Source organism: Notamacropus eugenii, chromosome 5 (assembly GCF_028372415.1).
Source record: "Notamacropus eugenii isolate mMacEug1 chromosome 5, mMacEug1.pri_v2, whole genome shotgun sequence".
NCBI lineage: Eukaryota > Metazoa > Chordata > Mammalia > Diprotodontia > Macropodidae > Notamacropus > Notamacropus eugenii.
The window spans coordinates 130463724-130487920 of NC_092876.1; the positions used below are offsets into that span (position 1 = coordinate 130463724).

At 43.2% G+C, this 24197-nt stretch overlaps 1 protein-coding gene across 4 annotated transcripts in view; it reads left to right on the forward strand.

The window, feature by feature from the left end:
* The first annotated feature begins 7721 nt into the window (after positions 1 to 7721).
* The window catches only part of CHRDL2 (chordin like 2), an 82038-nt gene continuing 65562 nt past the window's right edge, over positions 7722 to 24197 (forward strand). The window contains exon 1 of one of the 4 annotated variants that reach the window (XM_072610851.1): positions 7722 to 8656. In XM_072610851.1, coding sequence (XP_072466952.1) covers positions 8575 to 8656 — 82 coding nt within the window. In that variant the 5' untranslated portion in view covers positions 7722 to 8574. The remainder of the gene's footprint in view (positions 8657 to 24197) is intronic. The other 3 variants (XM_072610847.1, XM_072610848.1, XM_072610850.1) reach the window with 3 other exon arrangements.

Here is a 24197-nt window from a genome sequence, read left to right on the forward strand (position 1 = left end):
TGGGACACCAGCCAAAAGAAAAGCCAGGGGCCTGAGTGGGATAGAGTGAGAGGAGGTAGTGGTGGTGACAGCTTTATAACTCTGTCCTGGATCACTGTTTCTAGGTCCCACAGTGGGCTGGTTCTCTTACAATGAGATTTTGAACTGGGGAAAACCCCTCAGAGATCATCTGGTCCAAGTCCTTCATGATAAAGATGAGAAAACTGAAGACATGAGAGTCTGTGACTTGTCTAAAGTTACACAAAAGTGGCAGAGTCAAGATTTAAACCTGGGTCCCTGGACTCCAAAGGTTATGTTACTCTTTGTCAGACATATAGCTTCTAGACCTCCCACAACTCTATCAGGAAATATGTAGCATATCTCTGTCTGGTCCTAAGATATTGTGTTTGGTGAAAACTGTGAAGTAGAAATTCAACTCATTTTAACAAGATTATACAAGATTTGTATAAATCTTATATGCTCTAGATTACATCTCCCAAAAGACTGTACCCGTGGTGTGAGTGAGTCAACAGGTGAAGGGTCTGTTTAGTGAGAAGCATTGTAGAAGATGGGAAGTTTAAAAAGTCACATACAAGGTAGCTGAAAAACTTTTAATGACAGAAAACTGAACTAAGATTTTTGGGACACTGTGTGTGTTATCAATATTATAGGAATCTTTGAATCTAGTTTATATTGGAGTTCATCTAATCTAGAGGTGTCAAACTCCCAGCCAGTGGGCTGCATGCCTCCCTCCTCCCAACACTCCAGAGTGTGGCCTGAACCTGATTAAAATGTAATTGGGAAATGTTTCACAAAATAAATAAAAATACAGTAAAACCCAGATAATGTTAATTTGTGGTTTTCTAAATCAACAAGCCACAGCAGGCATCTATTTCTATTTGAGGTTGCTACCACTAGGTGGCCTAGTCCACCTAGTTCAGGAATTTCCTCTTCAAGTGCCTATCCAGCTTTTATTTAAACTCTTCCAGGGACAAGAGAGCCCACTCCCTCCTAGGGTATTTGCACTTATGGTATCTGGAGAAATAGGTAATATCTAAGTCTCTGAAGTCAGGAATTTTAAGTTATTCCTTCCTCCTTCATAGGGTTAGGTTATAAGCATAGTGAAACCCTACCTGTAGTGAGGTCCCATATGTGACATGTAGCACAGGGATGTCATTGTGTGGCTCATAGGGAGGCAGAATTGACATCTCTAGCCTCTCCTCCAAGAGAGACTTTAACTCCTGATAGAAAGGAAAGCAGGAGGTTGAAGTTGGATGCCACTCTGCTTTCCTCAGAGAGAGGGGATACTGAACTAGGATTATATCTATATGCTCCCTTAAATATTATTAGTCTAAGGGATATGATCAGATTCAATCTGACTTCTGATTGCTGAATCATTATTGGGAGGAAGCAGGACCCCTAGCTTTATATCCAAAGCTTACCTTTCCTACCAAATACCAGTTCCACTTAGCCAAGAGAACTCATTTATCCAAATCATAGCAAGACAGAAATCAGAGAAGGTATATGTAGGAGAATATATTCCAGACAATAGAGAGTGAAGAAACTCTCCCATTAGGATAGAGGTAACTCATCTCTACCAAGAGAATCCTTGATCTCATCCAAGAGGAAATTCCCCAAAGCCTCTCCTGTAGCAAGCCAGGGAGAGGGACATGAAGGAGACTGCCGCTCCTTACATGTGTTCTTGCAGTCTTCTCCTTCAGCAACCTGAAGCATGGCTGGTCTCTTCCATCTTCCCTCTTGAAGATAGAAGCCAGAAGTGCCCAAAGTGATTCAAAGTTTGAAGAGTCCTGAAGCCCAGAGTGGAGTGATGAAGGCTGAAGTTCTCATCAGTTCTGCCCTGCTCCTTACACAGGGCAGGGAATTCATCTCCACCATGAAGGGGAAAGTCTCACATCAATTGGCTTTGGGACAGAGATATAAGAATGTGATGAAAAAAGTACTTTGTTCACTGCAATGCATTACGTAGCTATAAAGGGATTATTATTTTTCTTTGCATCCCCTACAGTGTTTAATTCAGGATGAGCAAGCACATAGCAGATACTCATTACAGAGCTGAGGATTCCAGGTCTCCTTATTCTCCATTCAATGATCTTTATTTTTTTCTTTCTTCTAAAAATATTACTATCACTTCCCAATGATTATCCTCCAACCTTTAAAAGAACTCTCTTTTATAACAAAGAAATATAGTCAAGCAAAACAAATTAACCCATTGACCTTGTCTGAAAATGGATGCCTCATTCTCAATCCATAGTTCACCCTTTCTCTGCCAAGAGAATAGAATCCTCCTTCACTATTAGCCCTCTGACATCATGATTGGTTGTTGCTTTCATTAGACTTTGAAGTCTTTCAATACTGTTTTCCTTTATATTATTGTGGTCATTGAGTAAATGGTTTTGCTGGTTCTACTTTCTCTATATCAGTTCAAACAACTCTTTCTCAATATCAGTTCAAACAACTCTTTTGAAGTTTCTCTTAATTCCTCATTTCCATCCTTTCCTACAGTGATGATTCCACATCATGGTTGTTCAGTAATACCAAAGTCCCAGCACACCCACAACTTCCAGTTCTATGCAACCACAAAAGTGTTACTATAACTCTTTTGTATATATGGCCTCTTGCCTTGACCTCTATGGTGCCTAGTAGTAATATCTCCAGGTCAAAGGGGCATGTATAATTTAGTGACTTTTCAAGAGTCAATTCAAATTGTTTTGCAGAAAGGTTGAATCAATTCATGGCTCTGTTAACAATATATTAATGTGCCTATCAATAGCCCCTCAAACATTTAACCACGGGATCTTTCCACTAGTCCAAAGGGTCACAGATTGCCAGTTTATATCCATTTCCAAGGTAGGATTCTATCTCCCAACATGAACTAGGAAAGGGGAAATGTTTGGAGTAGAGGAAGCCATTGGATTGCCTTTCAACTCTAGCCCTGGGCAAAGTGCCTTTATTATTTGGTTGTAAGTATCATAAATCCTCAGACATCAGACATGCTCAAGTTGGAACAGAAATACTAAAACACATTTCAATGCCAAGCAGAAAATTGTGTATTACTTAATTCAAAACAACTCCATTCAAGGAACATTTTTCTGAACAGCATATTTGGAGCCAGAGGATCTAAGTTTGAATATTGGTTCTCCAAGACCCTCCTTGGTCAAGATATATAACCTTCCTGGATCTCAATTTCCTTACTGGTAAAATGAGGAAATTGGACTAGTGTGTTTTCCTGGGCATCGATAAATTGTGCTTGGTTCTGGGGAAAATATAAAATTTAGAAAAAATACAGTTCTTGCTCTCATTCAACTGATAGTTTTATAAGGGATGATGACAAATAATATGAAATAATACATTTTTAGTGATTTGAGAGATGTCACCAAAGTGCTATGTGTGGACTGAAGGAGAAGATTTTTGAGATTTTTCACTGGGGGAATTGAAAAAGGCTTCCTGCAAGAGATGGTTTTTAAGATGGGCTTTAAAGAATTGATTGAGTATTAAGTACATGCTATGTTCAAGGCACTGTATTAGGTGCTGGAGTGGGGGGAGGCATAAATCTATTAATCATATCTTTAAGGAGGGAAAGACATCCAGCTATGGGCACAAAGGAAGACCTCTAGGAGAAGGGGACATTAGATCCAAGTCTTGAAAACCTTTGGAATGTTGACATATGCAAATGAAAGGCAAGACATTCCAGGCAAAGGAAATAGAATGAACAAAGAACCCTGAGGCTGGAAGGTGTGAGGCATGCTAGGGAAACAGTTAATAATATTGGGGGTGATACAAAGATGAAAAATGATACTGCACTCTCAGGCAACTTTTGATCTAATAATAAATGGGATAAGATATGGACACAAATAAATAAAATGCAAATTGCAATATTAAAAGCAATCATTAAGGATATGTATAACCAAAAAAGATGGTGGACCTATCATGAAAGTAAAGGATCACAGATATGGAGACCAAATACTACTCTAGCATCTGTAAAATATGAAAAGATCTGGGGTTGCCGCACCTTAAAGGGCTATACTACAGTGGATTTATGGGACACAGGAATGAGAGGGTATGGGTGGGTTTGCATATGTGGAAGAATATAAAGAATACAATAGTCTCTGATGAACTAAAAATGAGAATTACACCAAGGGCAACAGAGAGAAACATAGAATATTAGCCAGAATGCAACACATACCAATGAGAAACTCCAAAGAAGAACAGGAGCAAAAGATGTTATCAGAACAATGTATGATAGAAAACAGAAGATAGAAAAGGGACTGGTCATATGGGAAGGACAAAGCATGACAGACAGACAATCCAATAGTGTGGTGTCCTCACAATTTCAAGAAAAACTGAGAATAGCCTCCAGCACTTTGGGTAGACCAGATCAAGAACAAAATTCACACAGAATGGGTCCCAATCAACATCGTTAGAGGGGATATCCAATTTGATGAGAGGATTCATTCATTTGAGTATTTGAAAATGAAATATATTCAGATAGGCAGCCCCCTGGGTTAGTCTATTGGTATAAACACACACACACACACACACACACACACACACACACACGCACACACACACACACACCCCTTGGGCCAGAATTACAGAATGAACTTGACTCAAAATTGAACAAGAGAAAGGAAATGAGTTGTATCAGATTTGATAAACAGCTTTTTCAATGCTGTTCCTGACTATAAAAAGCCATCTTTCTAATACCAATATATTTCCAATGATGCCATATGACTTTGGGCAATGGGATTCTATACAGTATGTACTGGTGAATGTATTTTGGGGGTGGGTCACTGAACACACCTCAAGGGCATTGAATATTTATTGACTATTGGCTGACTGAAGACATTGGATGCCTGGAGTTGGGTGATGAGAGGGAAGTAACACAGAAAAAGGAATGAAGTATGTCAGAGACAGATTTTGCCAACTTCACTTTTACCCAGGACCAACTTGTTCATCTGTATCGCATACCTAATAAGAAGCAGTGTGGAATTGTGGGTAGAATACTGAACTTGGAATCATGAAGACTTGAGTTCAAATTTTAGCTCAGGTACATATGAGCTGCATGCAAGTCAATTAACCACTTTGATCCCCAGTTTTTTTATGTGTAAAAAGATGTTAGATCTGATGACCTCTAAGGTCTCCTCCAGCTCTAAATCTATCATCTATGAAAGACTGCCAAAAGAAGGAGACTGGTCATGTAAGGGGAAACATGGAAGGGATGAGAGGAAGCCCATTGGGTAGATTCTCCGTATATGAGTATATGTATATGTAAAGATACAAATAAATAATCCCAAATTTACAATCTAACACTTATAGAGTACTGTTAGGTTTGCAAAAGACTTTCCATACCTTAGCTCTGTGGGGCTTTGAAACTTCCAGAGAGTAAATTCTCCTATGCTCTGAATTTTATATTCTTACAGACTCTATCTGTTGCCTGGGACACTAAGAGAATAAACGATTTTTCCAGGGACATATAGCCAGTATGTGTCATATGTGCGACTTAAATCCAGGACTTTCTGACTCTGTGACTGTGCCATATTGGCACTCTACAGAAATTATTTTCTCCATTTTATAGATAGGAAAACGGAGGCTCCAAGTTAAATCTGAGCCTGTGGTCACATAGTTAGTGCCAGAGCCAAGATAAGAACCAGGTTTTCCATCTAAGTTCTCAATCCAAGCCCAGCACTCTATCCATTACACTACACTGCCTCTCAGTTCACACTTTGCTTATAAATAGAAAATGTCCCAAGCTGGATTTGAATCCAGTTCTCCAAACTCCAAATCTGGCCCTCTTTCACCAGGTGCCTCTCTTTGGTAGGTTTTTAATAAATATTTGTTGAATAAAATTGAATGGAATGATTTGCATTTTCACTGGAATAAAGGAAATAGTCCCTCTAAATGTATGACTTCAGAGAGTTAGGAAGGTTGGTATTGAGAAAAGTAGTTGGTAGCAGCAACAACCTTTCTGTGTCCTTGGGATAGGTCCTTTTTTGAGTAAGACAGGCCCTTATGATGAGATTCCTTCAGCATAGGTCTTCGCTATATGTTCTCTAATTTCCCAGGCTCAACAAGACCATAGAAACAGAACTCAGAATGTTAGAGCTGGAAGGGGTCTTAGAATAAAGAAAAGAAATTGTCAATATAAAGAGAGACCTTAGAGACCACACAGTCCACTCCTTTATTCTACCAAGACAATTTGTTTGTTTTGTTTTTTAAAGAGTTTTGGTCTTAGAGTTGGGACACTTGGATTTCTATCCCTGGCCCCAAGACTTAAGAATTTCCTATTATCGCAGACAATCCATTTAGTTGCCATGTGACTCAGTTTCCTCATCTGTAAACTAGGAATAACAATACTCACACTACTTGCCTCATATGAGTGAAAGCAAATCTTATGAGGAAAGCAAATCTTAAAATACCATAGAAATGTGAGGTAGATTAGAGCACTGGATGTAGACTAAAAGGACCTGGTGCTTAGTATGGGTATGACTTTCCACAAGTTACTTCAACTCTGGGCCTTAGTTTTCCCATCTGTCAAATAAGGGTGTTAAGTAAGATTGCTCCTAAGATCCCTTTTAGTTCTCCATCTATGACACTGTTTTTACAGAGAAGAAACTTAGACCCAGAGAGTGACTAGCCTATTGTTCTCATTTTCTCTCCTTAGCTTCCTATTCACCCAAAGCTTAAAAAAAAGAATAACTCACTTATGTAGACTACCCCTTTCCTCCTAGTTAGAGATAGACTGGAGACAACTGATGAATATCAGGTCACTGGACCCAGATGGTTCAGCAAAAAACAGTGAGTTTGGTGACCTTCCACAGCCCTCCTTCGCTCAAATCAAAGTCGACTGCAAGTCATGTCGTCATCTTGATGTCATGGTCCTCTTCCAGAACGAAGGACAAACACAACAGTTAGAACAGCCAGCTTTGTCCTGTAGCCAGAAATCTCTCCTCCTCTTGCCTCAAGTGGATTCCCCAGTCCTAGATACCTCTCCTCCTTTTCTTCTGCACAGCTAGTGATTCTGTGTAATAATGATTTCAAGAGAGACATGAGTAGAAAAGCTCATTATCCTGCGTATTTTCTGGTATTGTCTAATCTGTAGAATTAATATACATACACCCATTTTATATATATACATATACAGTGAGAGAGAAAAATTAGAAAAAGAGGAAACGAGATAAGGAGGAAAAGAAAGGCAAGAAAAAGAGAAGGGAAGAGATGAAAAAAAGGAAGGAAAAAGAAAGGAAAGAAAAGGGGTGATAGAAAGAAAAATATAATCGAGAGAAAGGAAGCAAAGAAAGAGGGAATGGGAAAAAGAGAGGGAAAGAAAGAGAAAAGAAAAAGAAAATGAGTGAGAAAGGAAGGAAGGGGAAAAGAAAAGGGGAGAGATAAAGGGAGAAGGAGAAGAAAGATAGAAAGAAAGACCTTCATTTCAGTCAAACTAACCAACCCATCAACCGTGGCCCGAAGACATCTCCCCTACTGGGAAGTTCTACTCGCTGTCTAACTGGGGGTCACTTCCCTCGAGGTCCTTCCTTACTCCACTCTCATCCGAGTGTGGGTAGGAAAGGGTTAGCCTCGGTGGGGCTGGGGCGCCCCGCTGTCACCACACACACACACACACACACACACACACACACACTCGCGCACACACACTCACTCACTCGCACGCCCAGGGGGCCGGGTTTGTGGGCGACCAGTCCCCAGACTTTCTTCGCTTTCCCTGAAGGAGGCGCCTGAGCTGAGATCGCGCCAGGCGGCCGGGAGGGAGCTCCCCGCGGCAAGGTACAAATGAGGCCGAGCCCCGCGCCGGCCGCCCTTGGCAGGCGGACTCCGTGCGCGCTCCGAGCTCCCGCTGCAGCCGCCGCCGCCGCCGCCGCTCTGCCCGGCTCGCGAAGAGCTCCCCTGCCTGGGACAGTCTCCTCCTCCTCCTCTCTCCTCTGCCTCTGTGCCCCTTCTCCCTCTCTTTTGCTCGCTCTCCTCTCCGCCTTCTTCTCTCTTCCCTCCTCTCCCCATCTCTCCTTCCTCCATCTCTCCCCTTATCCTTCCATCTCTTCCCCCAAGAGCTCCCCCGTGCCCCCTCCCCCCGTCTCCCCTGTCACTCTCTCTCCCTGGCTCCAAGCTAAAAGAGACCTCAGAGACCATCTAAGTCTCACTCTTAAGAGCTAGAACGGACCTGAGAGATCGACTTAGTCTCTCTCCTTTCTTTCTCACTCCCTCTCGTGTCCCTTTTTTTCTTTCTCCTCTTTTCACCGTCTCTCCTTCCCTGAATATCTCTTGCTTTTTCTTTTATCTGTCCCCCTTTAGTCCTCTCCCACGCTTCTTAGATCTCCCCTGTCTTGCTCTCCCGTCTCCCTCCTTTCTGTATCACAGAACTTAAGAACTACAAGGGTCCTCAGAGATCCTCTAAGTCTCTCTCTCTCTCTCTCTCTCTCTCTCTCTCTCTCTCTCTCTCTCTCTCTCTCTCTCTCTCTCTCTCTCTCTCTCCCCCCCCCCCCCCTCACCTCCTCGTGTTCCTGGCCAGCTCTTGCTCTTTCCTCCTTTTTTCAACTCTGCCTAAGGTCTAGAGGTGGAAGAATGGTTCCTGAAGTCAGAGTCCTCTCCTCCTTGCTGGGATTTGTCCTTCTCTGGTTTCCCTCGGACACTCATCCCCGGACCCGTGAGTAGGGTTGGGGGGGGGGGGGGGGCGCATAGCACGAAGAGAAGAGGTTTGGAGACTGGGAGAGTAGACTGGGCTGGGGGCAACTCCATCAAGCCAGATACTTTCAAGGACAAGGGATGGAAAGACACCAGAATTCACTGTCTGATCTCTATTCTGTCATCTGGGCTTGGGAGGACAAGGGGGATGTAATTGTTGACAGGAGTGCGTGTGTGTGTGTGTGTGTGTGTGTGTGAGAGAGAGAGAGAGAGAGAGAGAGAGAGAGAGAGAGAGAGAGAGAGAGAGAGAGAGAGAGAGAGACAGAGACAGAGACAGAGACAGAGAGAGAGAGAGAAATACAGGGGGAGGAGAGACCATTCACTGAGAGAGAGGACCACTCCATAGCTCAGAAGCAGGGGGATAGCCTGAAAGTCCTGGACAGGAATAAGGGAAGTACTCTAGGAATTTTGTAAAAAGAAAGTCCACCATAGGCTTAGTTGATCAAGAAAGGCTTCCTGGAAGATAGACAGACACAAGTTAGATGTAGTAACGGTAATAGTTCCTATTTATTTAGCGTGTATGTTTCCAAAACACTTTTCTCAAAACAGCATATGAGATAGATAATAATAGCCATTATTAGCCACATTTTACAGATGAGGAGAAAAGACAGTGACTTGTCCAATGTCACACAGGTAGGTCGTAGCAGAGCTGACACTTACTTCAAGTCCTCTGTCTGCACATGCAGACGTCTTTCCTCTCCACAGCCCTGGCCCCTTCCTTGAGAGCAGGTACCATTCCTGGTGCAGAGAGTACAAAAGAGGGGCATTCTGCACATACAAAAGTAAGACTGAGAAATTAGTTTGGAGGTACTGGGGACATTAGTAGAGAGGAGAGTTTGTGTTGGAGAAGAGAAAAAGAGACATACCACTGTCTCTAGTAAGAGCAAAGGCACGAAATGTTGAGTCATAGGATCTGTGTTCAAGGATTGGCTCTGCTATTTACCATTTCTGTGATTGTGGGCAAGCTTTTGCCTCCCTGTGCCTCAGTTTCCACACCTGTAAGGTGAAGAAGACTTAGATAACATGATCTCTAAGGCCCTTTCCAATGCTCTAAATGTTAGGATCCTAGGGAAATTAAACTGGATCGGGTAGAGGCGCTGCTTGCTCTGGATCTCAGGTTCCCCAAATCCATCCAAGGCAGACAGTTAACCCCCTGGGTCAAAAAGGAAAAAAAAAAAAGTCCATACCTCAATGAGATGTATGAGAAAAAAGGATCTACGCTAGACCTAAAGAAAGACTTCCTGACTTTCTGAGGCAGGGCAAAGAGGCCAGTCCTGGAAAAGTTGAGGAAGAAGGCTGAAGACTCTGGTTGGGACTTCAGAAACCCCAAACCACCTATCTTAGATAAGCGCTCCCCCTTTTTCTAAACTTCTTTTTAGCCCTTCTAGTCAACAAGACTTAGATAGTGATTTACATGTATTGGTCAACCAACATTTATTCTACTCCTATTGTGTGCCAGGAACAGTGCTTGGCACTGGAGATGCAAAGACAAAAATGAAAGTCTTCGCCAACACCCCCAATCCCACTGGGAGCTTATTGATATTTATAGGAACAAAGTTTAGGCTCTTCCACTAGATTGTCAGCTCCCTGAGGACAGAGGACAGAACTTATCTTTGTACTTATGCTCCATATGGCACTTAAGGTTAGCTCTGTAACTGACTCACTTGGGCAACTTCTCTAGACTTCAGTCTGTAAAAGGAGAGGGTTTCTCCTAGGTCCCTTCCCACCTTAAGCTTCCAGCTGCTAATGCCTACCTGGGTAATATGACCTGTGTGACCTCAGACATGCTGGAAAGCCAGTGTGGCTTTGTGAGTAGTGCTTTGGACTTGAAGTTAGGAGGGATTGGGTTGGACTCCTGCCCAGCATACTTACTTAGCACTATGACTTTGGGCAAGTCTTTAGATATCTCTGAGCCTTACTTCATCTGTAAAAAACAGGGAAAACTTTGACTTGGTAGAGTTCTAAAAACTCAATGAGCGAGATTAAAACATAAAGCTTTTTAGCTACATAATTGGCAGTTATTCAGTCATATCACCTCTCTAAGTCTCTTACCTGAAAAAAATGAAGGAACTGGAGACTGAGAGACACTTTCATTGGAAAATGAAGGAACTGTACAGTGGAAAAGAGAGGATTTGCAGAGGGCTTGGGTTCAAATCCATTATCTAATATTTACATATCTGTATGACTTTGGGCAAGTCAGTTAATCTCCTAAGGGCTCAGTTTCCTCATCTTTAAAACGTGGGGTTGGACCTTAGACGTCTCTTCCAGATCCAAATCTATGATTCTATGATTTTTATGGTGATTGGCCTAGAAGCAGGGGGATGGTCCAGGTAACTTTTCCAAACCCTGTGGCCTTTCTCTTGCTTTGTGTTCTTTGTTCTTTAAAAGAGTCTTGTCAGAGAGAGAGAGAGAGAGAGAGAGAGAGAGAGAGAGAGAGAGAGAGAGAGAGAGAGAGAGAGAGAGAGAGAGAGAGAGAGATAATGATGACTGAGAGAGACACAGAGACAGAGAAAATGAAAGACAGAGACTGAGACAGATACAGAGAGACCGAGAGACCAAGAGAGAAAGATGAAAAAAGAGACTGAGAGACACAGAGACACAGAGACAGAGACAGAGACAGAGAGAGATCTTTGTTGTGGGCTGGTTATAGTGGCCCATCTTTCTTTCATAAAGGCATTTTTCAAGACAGTTTTGCCACAAGTCTTGTGACAAGCTGGGTACTAGCCCTGAGATGTGCCCTGGCTTGGCCTTACAGGGTGTATATACATCCCTCAGGAAGTTCCCATCATGAGATACCCCCCTCCTCTCGGCCTACCCAAGGGTGACAGAGCTGGTGCTTAGAATGTTTGAACTGAAAAGGATCTTTGGGATCAGTCCTCTTATTTTGCATCTGGAGAATGAGAGAGTGATTTGCCTAAATTTATTAGTCAGATTAATGACAGGATCTGACCAAAAAACAAGATTTGAGTCACGCTGCACCAGGCTTCCTTCCCTTCAAAGCTCAGCTCAAGTCTTACCTCTTCTATGACGCCTTCCCTGGCTACCTTTCTATACTATAATTTAGGACCTCCTCTTTCTTGTCACCTCAATTCAGAGAACTGTAGCATTCACTTACAATTTCATTATCTATATCTGGCAATGTGGCAGTGGAGAGAGCCTTGAACTAGGAATCAGGGGACCTGAGTTTTAATCCTGGCTCTTATACAGACTGTCTGTGTGATCTTGGGCAAGTCACCTTCTCTCTTTGGATTTTGGATCACCCAACTGTTTAATGAGAGGTCCCGTCTAGCTCTTGCCTTAATTATTCTAACATTCATATTGTACAGTCTCTTGTTGTTTTAACACTGTACTACAAGAGTCCTCTCAGTTCTTACATTCTATATTCTAAAATTCCCCCTAGCTCTGACGTTCATTCTATCTTCTAAGGTCCTCCAAGACCTGTAAGTCTAATAAAATTCAAATAAGTGAAACCTTAATGGGAAATTTCAGACATTGTTTGATAGGCGGTTGTGGAAATAATTTTAGGCGGGAAGGCTTTTCCTTTTCCCTTTAAGATCCCATGACTTTGGCTGCCAACTACTTTACATTAGCATATTGGTCTTTGTCTGATTGTACAAAGTGCATTGTCCCAGGATGCCAATGGTACAAGAGGCTGAGAACAACTCCCTTCATAGAGAAACTGAGTCTCAGAGAGGCTTTGGCCCGAGTCCCACAGCAGAGCTCTGGGACTAAAACTGGGACTAAAATCCATGCTTCTTAGTCTTAGGTTCACTTGAGTGAGGAGGATTGAATCACCTTGAGAGAATCAGTCTTTCCATTTGTGACATGGGTACAAGGAATGGAGTGAGGTTGCAAGATAGATCACAGATGGAATTCAACTCCAGTTCAATTCAATTTCACATAAATCTATGAAGTGCCCATTGTGTTCAGAACCCAGGAGAGGCATGAAGTATAGGTAAGATAAAGTCTCTGTTCTCATGGAAAGACAATCTGGCAGTACAGGGGAGAACCTCTTTAGAAGTCAAAGAATTATTTTTATTCATTGGTCTTGGTTAAAAACCCTCAACACTCTTAACACATGGTTCTTACCAAATAGTAATGGAAAGAATTTTTGACTTGGAATGAGCCCAGGCTCTGAAACCAACTTGTAAGTGTTCGTGGGCTAGTCCTTTTCCTCAGTTTTCTTATCTGTAAAATGAAAATTGTGAGCATGATGTTCTCCAAGGGTCCCTCTAGCTCTCATGGAAAACCACTTACTAACACTTCATGTATAGGTCCCCCTAACCTTCAAATATTATAGCAATGTATGGTCAGGAATGTTGTGCTGTGGGGTGTGATACTTCCAGCAGGTAGGGTGTAGGTTAGATTTTTCTTGAGTTCTCTTTCAGCCCCTGATTAGGTTGGTGGTGAGTATAGCACCTGTCTCTGCCATTTCACAGACAAACCCTTACCCCAATCCCAGCCCAAGCACTGATGCTGGACCTACATGAAACACTGACTCCCTGCCTCCTCCCCTCCCCACCCCAGGATCCCCTTTCCTCCAAGACTGAGGCCAATGCCCTAATCACACCAGGGGTCCTACCAACATGTACACTTGGTCACATTAGGGAACCAGACAGAAGGAGATTATTAATGTTTTTTTCCTCATTTGAATATGCGCTTCTTGAGGACAGGGACCTTTCTCCCTTTGCCTTTCTTTGTATCTCCAACATTGAACATAGTGCCTGGTATATGGTAAGTACGCTTGTTGATTAACTGAATAGGTTGATGCAGTCCTTCCATGCTGCTGGAGAGACTGTTTAGAGCATGAGTATTACTGAGGAGGGAGGTGGGAGTCATCTTTCCGTATCGTTTTTTATTAGAATTCTCTTTCCCTTGAGCATAGGGAAGGAAGCTTTACCCTGTGGAGGGAGACATAGCTGGAGAGGAGACCTCAGTTGCTCCATTTAGGAATGGGTCCCTCCTTTCAAAATGTGTAAAAGATTCACTGATTCTTGGGTGGCTCATCTTGGTGGCTGTTCCTTGAAGGAAGAGGAAATGTTTAACCTGGAGAATGAAACGTTTAGGAGATTGCCTCAGGAGGGCTTTAAGTGGTCTTTGTCACACATGCTATAGATGCCTTCTCATTTAGATATGGATTGGACCAGATGACTGCTGAGGCCCCTTCCAGTTCTGAGATTCTATCTATGATTATCAGGCAGAGGGTGGACATTATGACTTCCTAAAGGCTCTGTGAGAAGAGGGCAAACTCAAGTGATAGTAAGCTTTCCTAGCATCTAGCCTAAAGTCCCCACCCCCAGTCATGTGTCTCTCACTCATTTCCCCACCTTAGCAAGGACGTTGTGCCTTTGCTCTCTATCCTGGTGTCTTTTCTCCCCACCCCCCACTTCCACAAGGAACCCAGTGTTTCTTGCCTAGAGATCCCATGTCCCTTTTGGACACTGTGGTATGAATGTCATTCACTGGTTTCCCTCTCTAGGGAGCTCAGATATTTAAATCCTAACTCTCACTGTGAAATAAAAGCTTTTGTCTTTTTAACCAATAGTGAGGTACTTGGGGAAATGTATTTGTGGGCTGAATTGGAGTGGGGCACCAAATCAAGGATAGGTAGCTGCAGTGGCAGGACCCAAATTTCAGAGTCTAGAGACCTAAATTCCAGCTTGTTGCTCTGCCACTAACCAGATGTGAGACCTGAGATGCCTCTTCCCTTCTCTGGGCCTCAGTTTCCTTCTTTTGTAAATCAAGTGATCCCATTTTTTTTTAGCATCAGCATTTTTCTGGATATGTCACTAGGCTTCAAGTCATAGAATATACCAAGGGGATTCCCAAAGGACAGTGGAGAGTTCCAAAATAACTGAGCAGGGAATTAAACAGAAATTGAACCTTTGCTCAATTGTCAGAGAAATGTGTGACTGGCAAAACATGATAGATAGTAATGAAGGACAATGGATGGACAGTCCATATGTCCCAGTGATACACCTGAGAATGTGAGGAAGACCTCAGCATCTTGAGTATATCCTATGGTAAACTTACAGGAGGCAATAGCCAAGAGTCTCACAGAACAGATGATAGTGATCTGTACTGGTAGAGGAAGTACTCACATTGATGAGATGACAGATCCATAGCAATACTGGATAGGATTGGTGGCAGGCAGGTTGGGGGAGGGGGGGAGGGGGTTGGGAGTTGGGAGAGGAAGACCAGGCTGCCAGCTAGTGGGCTGAATCTCATAGAGGGAAAGAACAGACAGAGGTTGGGATACAAACCTGAGGATGGGAAGCAAGAGAGCAGGAGAAGCCTCTGTGTAGAGAAGGAGGCAGAGAAGCCGATTCCTGTCCTGTTGGCCCTCTCCCCCAGACCTTCTGAGGCTAGTATTAGTGGCTGACCCACCTCAGTTCCCAGATGTATTCGTGAAGCCATTCGTGAAGCAGGGTAGTGCTAACTGAGTCTTAGAAATCTTTTCACTCTAAGCCTGACTTCCCCAGATGTCCTTCCCAGGCCCAGCATCGGCCTCTCTTTCTCTGGCCAGTAGAGGTCTCCGTTACACACTCTCCAAAATGTGCAGAGCAGGCGCCAGCTGTTCCAGCTGTTGCACCTGTTCCCAGCTGCCTAGGCTCTCAAGTTCCCCTAGCCAGCCGCACTGGCGCCCGCCTGGGCTAGCTGGAGAAGGACTGCCGCTTTGAGGGGGGTGGGGTGCAGCTCGGGAAGAGGCGGGGGGAGGGGGCTGCCACCCAGAGGGCAGAGGACTTGAGATCAGAGATCACCTCACCAGGAAAACCCCACCCAAATCAGTCGCCACAACTGAAAAAGTGCCCCATATCCAAAACTTCCCACAAAGAGGTACTCTATGGACTTTCCTTTTCCATGTGCTAGTAAGGTAATGTTCCCCTCAGATTTACCTGAATCTTTAAACTGATTTCATGCCCTCCTGTCCTCAGAGAATGAGAGGAGAGGCTTCCAGCTAAGAGGCCCCCGCAGACTTAAAGGCTAGCATTAGAGCTCAGCCCTGTGTTCGTGGGAAGTTATGCATTTGGGTAGATCTAAGACCTAGGGCAAGTTTCTTTCGGTCTCCCGGTCTCAGTTTACATAATAAAATAAGAGAGTTGGCCAAATGGTCTCTAAGATTCCTTTTCAGTTCTGAAATTCTGTGTTCTATTAAAAGTCCTCTTTCCAGCCCTGACATTTAATGTTCTCAGGTCCCTGAGTGGAATTCTACTGTGAGTTTCTAGGAAGACATTTGTGTGTGTCTGCTTTTGCATCTTTGTTAGGGAAAGGTAGAAAAAAAGAGAGAGAGAGAAGGAGGAGCAGTGAGGAGAGGGGCGAGATCATCCTCCGGGGGGCTGAACTACTACTAGGAGAATTCTTGCTCAGGTGTAAGTGGAACTAGGTGATCTCTAACTATAAGGTTCTATGAAGTGGAGTGAAGGGAGGGAGAAAAGGAATGGGGAAATAAATAGAGGAAAAGAGAAGAGAGAAATGGGAAGAGAAGTAAGGAAAGAGAAGAAAGGAATAGGAGAGGGGGATTAGAATGAGGGTTGGGAAGGGAAGAGAGAAATGGAGGAGTGAAAATGAGAGTGAGAGAAGGAATGAGGATAGAAAAGAAGAAAGAAGTGAAGACAGAGAAGTGGGAAGGAGACAAGGGAGAGAAGTAGGGGACAGAAGGGGAAGAAAGAAAGATGAAAGGAAATAAGGAGTAGGGAGAGAAGGGAAGAGAATTGGGAAAAGGGAAATGGGTAAAAGGATAAGAGCACTGGGGAGAAGAAGGGTAAGAAGGAGGAATAAGAATGGGGAGAAAAGATGAGGGGAACAGAAAGTGAGCAGAGATTCAGGAAAAGGGATAGAGGAGATGCTGGAGAAGTGAAGAAAAGAGGAGGCCAAGAGAGGATACTGGGTGACAATGGAAGACAAATGGAAGAAATGGCATAGAGAGAAATAACAGGGGAATGGGATCGTGGGAGTTTGGGGGGACCCTAGAAGACAGAAGGTACACAGTCTTTCCTATGTAATCTGGTTCTGCTTAGGACCTTGGCTGAGTGGGAATGAGTTTCCTTCATAAACTGAATCTTTCTACCCCATTTCTGTCCTTAGCCTGGACTTCTGTCAGTGAAACCAGTTTCCCTACTAACTGCAGGCTATGGGGCAGCCAGGAAAAGGAGGAGAGTGTGCCTTTGCCTTCAGAGAGCTTCCTCCCAGTCTGGCTGGGGAGGCAGGAGAGTATAGTGCATGAGACTGGGTTAATTACACAGGAAAAACTCAAGAGCCTCAGAAAAGGGAAGGACTGGCAGCTGGGTTTTCAGGGTGAGTTTCTACAGTAGGTAAGCTAAGACTGAAGCTTGAAGGTATGGGTATGAGGACATGGGCACGAAGAATACTAGCTTTTGAGCCAGATGACCAGGCTAGTTATATTACCCTGTTTGAAGGTGAGTCACTTCACCTTTCTAGGATTCCATGTTCTCACCTGTAAAATGAATGTTGATCCATCACATTAGATGGCCTCTAAGGCCCTTTCAGCTTTAAATTGTTTGATCCAGTTGTGAAGGACTTTGGGGAAGAATCACCAAACCATACTGGTTGGACTCTCAGTGGAGACAGTAGGACTATGTGGAAGGTTACAACTTTGGTCAGCAGAGAGTGGGGGAGTGAAACTTTTGGGTGAGGTCATCATAAATAAGTAACTTGTTGGATGTAAAAATATGAATACCATTTTCACTACCCTCACAGGACTTTTTTGAGGAAAGTGCTTCATACAGGTACAAGTGCTTTAGAAATGGGGAATGTTATCACTATTAAATTGATTCACCCAAAATCCTCCTTGGCTTAGGAGAAGAAGAGGAGGAGGAAGAGGGAGATAAGGTGAGGATAAAGGAAGTGGAAGGAGGTGAAAAAAGAGGCGAGGGAGCTAGAGAAGGAAGAAGAGAAAATGGAGAAAACAAAGGAAGAAAAGATGGAGGAGGAAAGGGAGATGATAGAATAGGAGATGAAGGAAAAAGAGAATGCGTAGGGGAGATAGAGGAACAAAAAGAAGGAAGAAGAGTGGAGGGGCAGAAAAGAAAGAGGAGGCAAAAGAGGAGAATGAGTCTTGTGTGCTCTGGAAAAAGGAGAGAAATAGTTTTCAGGTTAGGTTTGGGGATGGAGAAAAGGTTCTGAGTATCTATCTTGTAATACTTTGTTGTTCAGTTGTTTTGATTGTGTCCAATTCTTCATGACTCTATTTGGGGTTTTCTTGGCAAAGGTACTGGAGTATTTGCCATTTTCTTCTGCAGCTCATTTTACAGATGAAGAAACTGAGGCAAAGAGGGTTAAGTCACTTGTCCAGGGCCACACAGCTAGTAACTGTCTGAGGCCAGATTTGACTTCAGGCCTGGCAGAATCTTTTCTCCCTCTACCCTAGTGTCTTTTATAGATGAACATGACCCAATCCTTGTCCTCAGGATAAGGCAACCATCTATTAGGGACACACTCATAACTGAACCCCTCCCTACAATCTATTAATCTATTCTATAAATTCTAAGCAAACTAGACTGTTCCTACTTCCATTTCTTTGCTAGTTCTGTTCCCTATGCCTGAACCTGCCTCATTCTCACCCTTTGATTGGTTAATTATTATCCTGCAATGAAAGTCTTATTCAAATGCTAGGTCTTCTAGAAAACCTTTCCTGATCCTCTAATGGTGACTACAGTCTTCACACACACACACACACACACACACACACACACACCCCAGGAACTCATTTAGCTCACACTTCTCTAATGTACTTATTACGATCATGTGATTATTGTGTTTTATACATATGTGTTCTGTGATAAACCCATAAGAGAAGTTCCAGTGTGTTAATCTCAATACCAGGGGAACTTCGAAGATGTCATGCCCACTCAGTTAACTTTCCTCTCCCCCTCCCAGCCCTGGCACTAACTTGGGTCACTGGCCTCTTTGAGAAGAGAGGTAGCCCTGGATAAATCTTCCCTCCCCCACCTCCTCCCTTCCCCCTCCCCCCCAGCCCCACCTCCACCTCAGTGCTTTCCGGATTAGATAGCTTGGGGAGGGGAGGGGAGGGAAACAAAGATTGTGGCAGTGTAGAGGCATCCCAGGGGCTAGATTCCGCCCCCCCCCCCCCCAGTCCCACCCCCTTCCTCTGTTTCTACTAGTTCCTTCCCTTCTCCCCACCCTGGGGGTGGGGGTGGACTGGCTTGGGCTTTGACTGAGGCACTCCCTCTGTCTTCACTTTTATGAAGAAGAAGTTGGGGGAGGGGGGTCCGGTCAAGAGGGCCATGCCAGTTGGCACCAGGGGCAGAAGCCTTGGGCCGAATAGGGGCCGTCCCAGACGAAGGTGGGACTGTGTTCTTTCAGGCCCAGGCTGAGTCCTCTGCTGTGTTGCAACAGCTCCCTTCTCCACCCCCCGCCCAAAGGGGGGAAGGCACAGAGAAATAAAGACATTATTCACTCCTTAGAGAGTTAGTCTGGCTTTAAACATGTGAACCTCAGGCCCAGCAGGCGGCCCCTTCCCTGCCAGCAGCCGGGCAGAGATAAACACAGCAAATTTGATACAGCCTCACTGGAAACAGGATCCACTGCCTCTGCCTGGGCCTCCTCCCATGGGCCAAAGGGGTGAACCTGCAAGTCCCTTCAGTTGCCCAGAAGAAAACAGAATCAAGGGTGGGCAAATTACAATGTCTCCACATCTGCAAGTGGTCTTCCTGGGGCAACCATGGGCTAGTCAGTGGAAAGAACACTGGACTTAGAATTAGCAGGAGTTTGAGTCCTAGCTCCTCAGCTTCCAAGAATGTGTGACCTTGGGCAAGTCATGTCATTTTCCTATTCAATTTAATAACTATATATTAAGGGCCCAATAAGTACAAGGTGCTAGGAATACAAAGATGAAAAAGCCCTCAAGGGCTCTACTGAAGAGGGAACAGATGATACGTACAGAAATAAGTATAATACAAGGTAAGGAATATTGGAGGCAAAGGAGAGACTCAGACAAAATGATTTAGAAAAATTTAAGGAACAAAGGGAAACGTCACTTTCCTAGTTTATAGATAATATTTGTAAAGTGCTTAGCATAGTTCTTGATGCATAGTAGACACTGAATATTTGTTTGTTACCTGGCCCCAAACACAAATGAGGGATCATGGATTTAGAGGTGGATAGCTCCATACATATTGTCTAGTGTAACCCACTCACTTTAGAGATGAGAAAATGGACCTCTGAAGAGGGTAAGGGATTTGCCCAGTGAGGCATAAGGGGCAGAATCAAGATGTGAACCCAGGCCTTCTATCTCCAAATCCAGCATTCTTTCTGTGGAAACATGTCTGCTAGTTGAGAGGAAGGATGGGGAAGATGAGATGAGTTCCTAGGACCCTGCTCATTTGAGTCTTCTGTGGTTCAGAGTTGGGAATCAGGAAACCACAAATTTCCTATGCTATATGGCCTTGAACAAATCACTTTCCCTCCTTTTAGGCTTCATTTTTCCTATCTATAAAATAAGGGGATTGGATTAGATGACCTCTAAAATCTCTCCCCTTATTGACATTCTGTAATGTAGTTTATGATGCAGTTCTAGGGCAGAACTGGGACCCATTAAAAGGGAATATTAAAAAGAATCCAATGTGAACTCTGTATAAGGAAGTTCTCCATTGATATCTGTGCAATGTCAAGAGGTCTGGAGGAATGCCCACCCACCCCAACGCCACTGGAATTTTTATAGGAGGATCCAGATTAGACTCATATAGAATGAGGGCACATGGACGGGCTATAATCAGTATCACTTGAGGGAACTGATAAAAGAAGGGGAGCACAGATCCCTTAAGGTGTCTAAATATAAGGAAGGACTTCCTAGCTATGAGAGAGACAGACTGACAGACACACAGAGACAGAAAGACAGAAGGAGTTATCTCACAGAATAATGTTCTGTTTAAAGAGGGAATGAGATCCCCATTACTTGGGATGTTCAAGTGAAGGCCATCCTCTCTTCCAGAATACTATAGCTATGATGTCTGTATCAGAAGGGAAAGCTGGATTCTTTCTCCTAGTCAAGTGGTATTTGTCTATACCTGGGTTGGAGAGTGGAAAGCTCATTGGATTAGGAGTTAGTAAACCTATGCTCAGCCATCTGCTGGTAAATGTTTAACAACTGGCACTCCACCCCCCTAAAAAAGTACATGCTATATTCTTTAATTTTAATCTGCATTACGCACATTTTCTCCATCCACTTTCCTAAGTCTAGACAACTAACAAACCAATAAAGCAGCCCAGACTCACAGTGAGGTGTAGCTATTCACACTAAAAATTTAACAATCAGATCTCGAGAGCCTGCTGGAGCCAGCTCCTGCATGCCCTTGTTCATCTCACTTGTGAAGAATGACTGTTTTAAATGAGGATCAAGAGAAGCTCAGAGAATCTCCAAGTTGAAGGAACCTTGGGAGATCATCTTTTCCAACTCGTATCTAAACAGAAATCTTCTCTCCAATTCCCCAACAAGCTGCCAGAGCTCCCCACTTCCAAGGCAGTTCAGTCCACTTTGGAGTCACTTTAATTGTTGAGATCAGATCTCCTTCCTTATTTCTGGCTGAAATCTGCCTCTCTGTGCCTTCCACTAAATTCTCCTCATTCTGCCAGAGCGGGGCAGGTAGAATATGTTAAATCCCTTTTCCACAAGATAGCCTTTGGAATCCATGGTCTCCTCTCTTTCCCTTCTGAGGCTGACACTTTAAGCCAGACCTCCCCAGAGTCTTCCATCCTAAGGTATGGTCTCCAGTCCCATTACCATTCTGATCTCTCTCCTATGAGCAATAATGATAGCTAATATTTATATATAAAGTTCTTACTATGTGCCAGACATTGCGCTAAGCTAGAATATAGAATGTCAAAACTGGAAAGGATAAAAGAATATAATAATCCTTAGATAAATATTAGTTGATTTACTGACCTTAGTATACACAATGTCAGAGCTAGAAGGGAACTTAGAATTCAATTCAGCAAACTTTTATTAAGTACTTGCTGTGTACAAGGTACCAGATTCAGGGGATACAAAGATACAAAGATATGACAGTTGCCCTGCTCTCAAGGAATTTACCTTCTTATGATAAAAGAACAAGTACACAATTAACTATGAAAAAAGGGAGAACAATGAACTTTAAAAGGAGATACCCAAAGAACTCCTCATTTTTGCTTCTTCAAATCCTTGGCTTCCATCAGGGTGCTCAGGGACTAACTCCTTCTTGAAGCTTTTCCTGATCTCCTCTATGTAAGTTTCTTATGTCTCTGTGTCTATCTTTCCCTCTCCTCAAGTTACCTAGAATTGATAAAAGAGCATTTAAAATGTAAATCTTTTTTCTTTTAAAAATATTTTTCATCTGTTTACATTCATTGTCATGTCCCCTCCCACAGGAGACCATGAGATCCTTGTCATTTTGACTTTGTATCCTTAAAACCCTGTAAGGGATTGGTTGTGTGACCCTGAACAAGTTACTTAATCTCTCAGTGTTCTAGGCAACTCACTAAGACTCTTAAATTGTAAAGAACATGTCAATCTGCATCGATGGAGGCATTTTCCTTTCCCTGAAGTTCCCTATACCAATGAAATTATAGGTCCAGTTCCTTTTCCTCTTTCCAGAGTCTAGCACAGTGTCTGGCATATAGATGGAAACTCAGATATTTTTTTTTGTTTAATGGAATCAGGAAGATCAGATAAAAGGCTGTTATAATCAAAGAATCTACTGATCTGAATCAGAATTCCATCTGTAACATGCCTTACATGTCATCATCCAATATGAGCAGATATGAAGGCCCCAGTGGTGATGGTTACAAAAACACTGATGGATTTAGAGTCAGAAAACCTGGGTTTGAATTCCAATTCTGCTACTTACTATGTGATCTTGGGAATATCACTTAACCCCTCTGAGCCTCAGTTTCCTTGTCTGTAAAATGAAGGGATTTGACTAAATTGACCCAAAGGTCTCCTCCAGTTCTGAATTTATGATCCCATGAACTTCCCTAAATTCACCAAATATCTAAATGCTTTCAATCTACATTAAAAGCAGACAGTTCCCAATAAGAACAAGGAGACAGGTCATCTCCTTACATGTGGAATGATAAGTGATTGCACCAGGAGATACATGATCTATATTTGAAAGACCAAGCAAGCTCCAGGAACAGACAGAAAGGGCTGTGGGAGTTCCAAGTATGAGAGAGCTCTGGCCTTGGAGCCTGGAGACTTGGATTTGAGTCAGGACTCAGCGAATGACTTCAGCTGAGGGGCTTTGAGAAAGTCATTTCCCCTCTCACCCGGATCCATCTCAGAAACAGATGGATCTTCACATAAAGTAGGAGCAGCTTTCTTCTGCTTTGTCCCAGAGAGCAGAACTCAGAGCCAAAGCCAGAAGCTTTAGAGAGGTATTTTTAGGCTTAGTTTAAAGGGAAAATCTTCTAGCAGAGATATCCACCAGTGAAAAAGACTACCCTGAGAGACAGTGAACTACCTGTCTCTGGGAGGTCTTCTGTTGGACACCAAATGACTAATTGTCCAAGAGATTTAGAGTAAGAAAGGGCTCCAACGAGAACGCAGAATGTTAGACCTGGAAAAAGCTTTAGAGAGGATCTATTCCAACCCTCTTCTATTGCCAGTGAGTAAAGTCAGTCTCAAAAACAACTTGCCTGTGTCCTCTCGCCTCTAATTCAGAGCTTCCTCTCCTTTGAAATGACTTTGTATTTACTTTTCATATTCTTTTATGGGTACACATTGTCTCTCCTGATAGAGGGAAGATACTGTTTTATTTTCATCTCTGTAGCCCTGGAATAGTGACAAGCACATAATAGGTGAAGGGAAGGGGAAAGAAGCAAACATTTATTAAGTGCCTACTATGTGCCAGGCACTGGGCTAAGCACTTGACAAATCTAATCTTATTTGATTATGGAAACTATGCCCATTTTACAATTGTGGAAACTAAGGCATTTAATAAGTGCTTCTTAGTTAAAATCACACGCTATTAGAGAATTTTATTCAAGTATTTTTATTCAAGTACCAGAATTAGCTGATCTCTGAGGTCCTTTCCAACTCTGGGATTCTAGGATTTTATTATTTCTAAGGGTCCCTGCAATGAAATGCAGGGTGGTGAAGTGGATAAAGAATGGACCTTGAAGCCAGGAAGGCTTGGATCTGAGTCCTACCCTATTGGCTAAGTGACCCTGGGCAAGTCACTTAACCATTCACTACTCTAAAACAACTCTCTAAGATTATAGGCTGCAGAAGAGGTGCTTACTTGCATTAAAAAAGAGTCTTCCCTGAGCAGTTCCTTATGCCAATGAAATTAAGGATCTCTAGCTCCTATCCCTAAATGCCCTTCCAGGAGCACCTAAGTTTTGTGATAAAGATCACTATAGACTGTACCAATCAGGAAGGGCTCCCCAGAAGAGATGAGTCTCAAGCTGGGGACCTCAGGCATCAACAAGCATTTATTAAGTGCCTACTTAAGTGCTAGGCCCTAGGTATACAAAGTCACAAATAAACC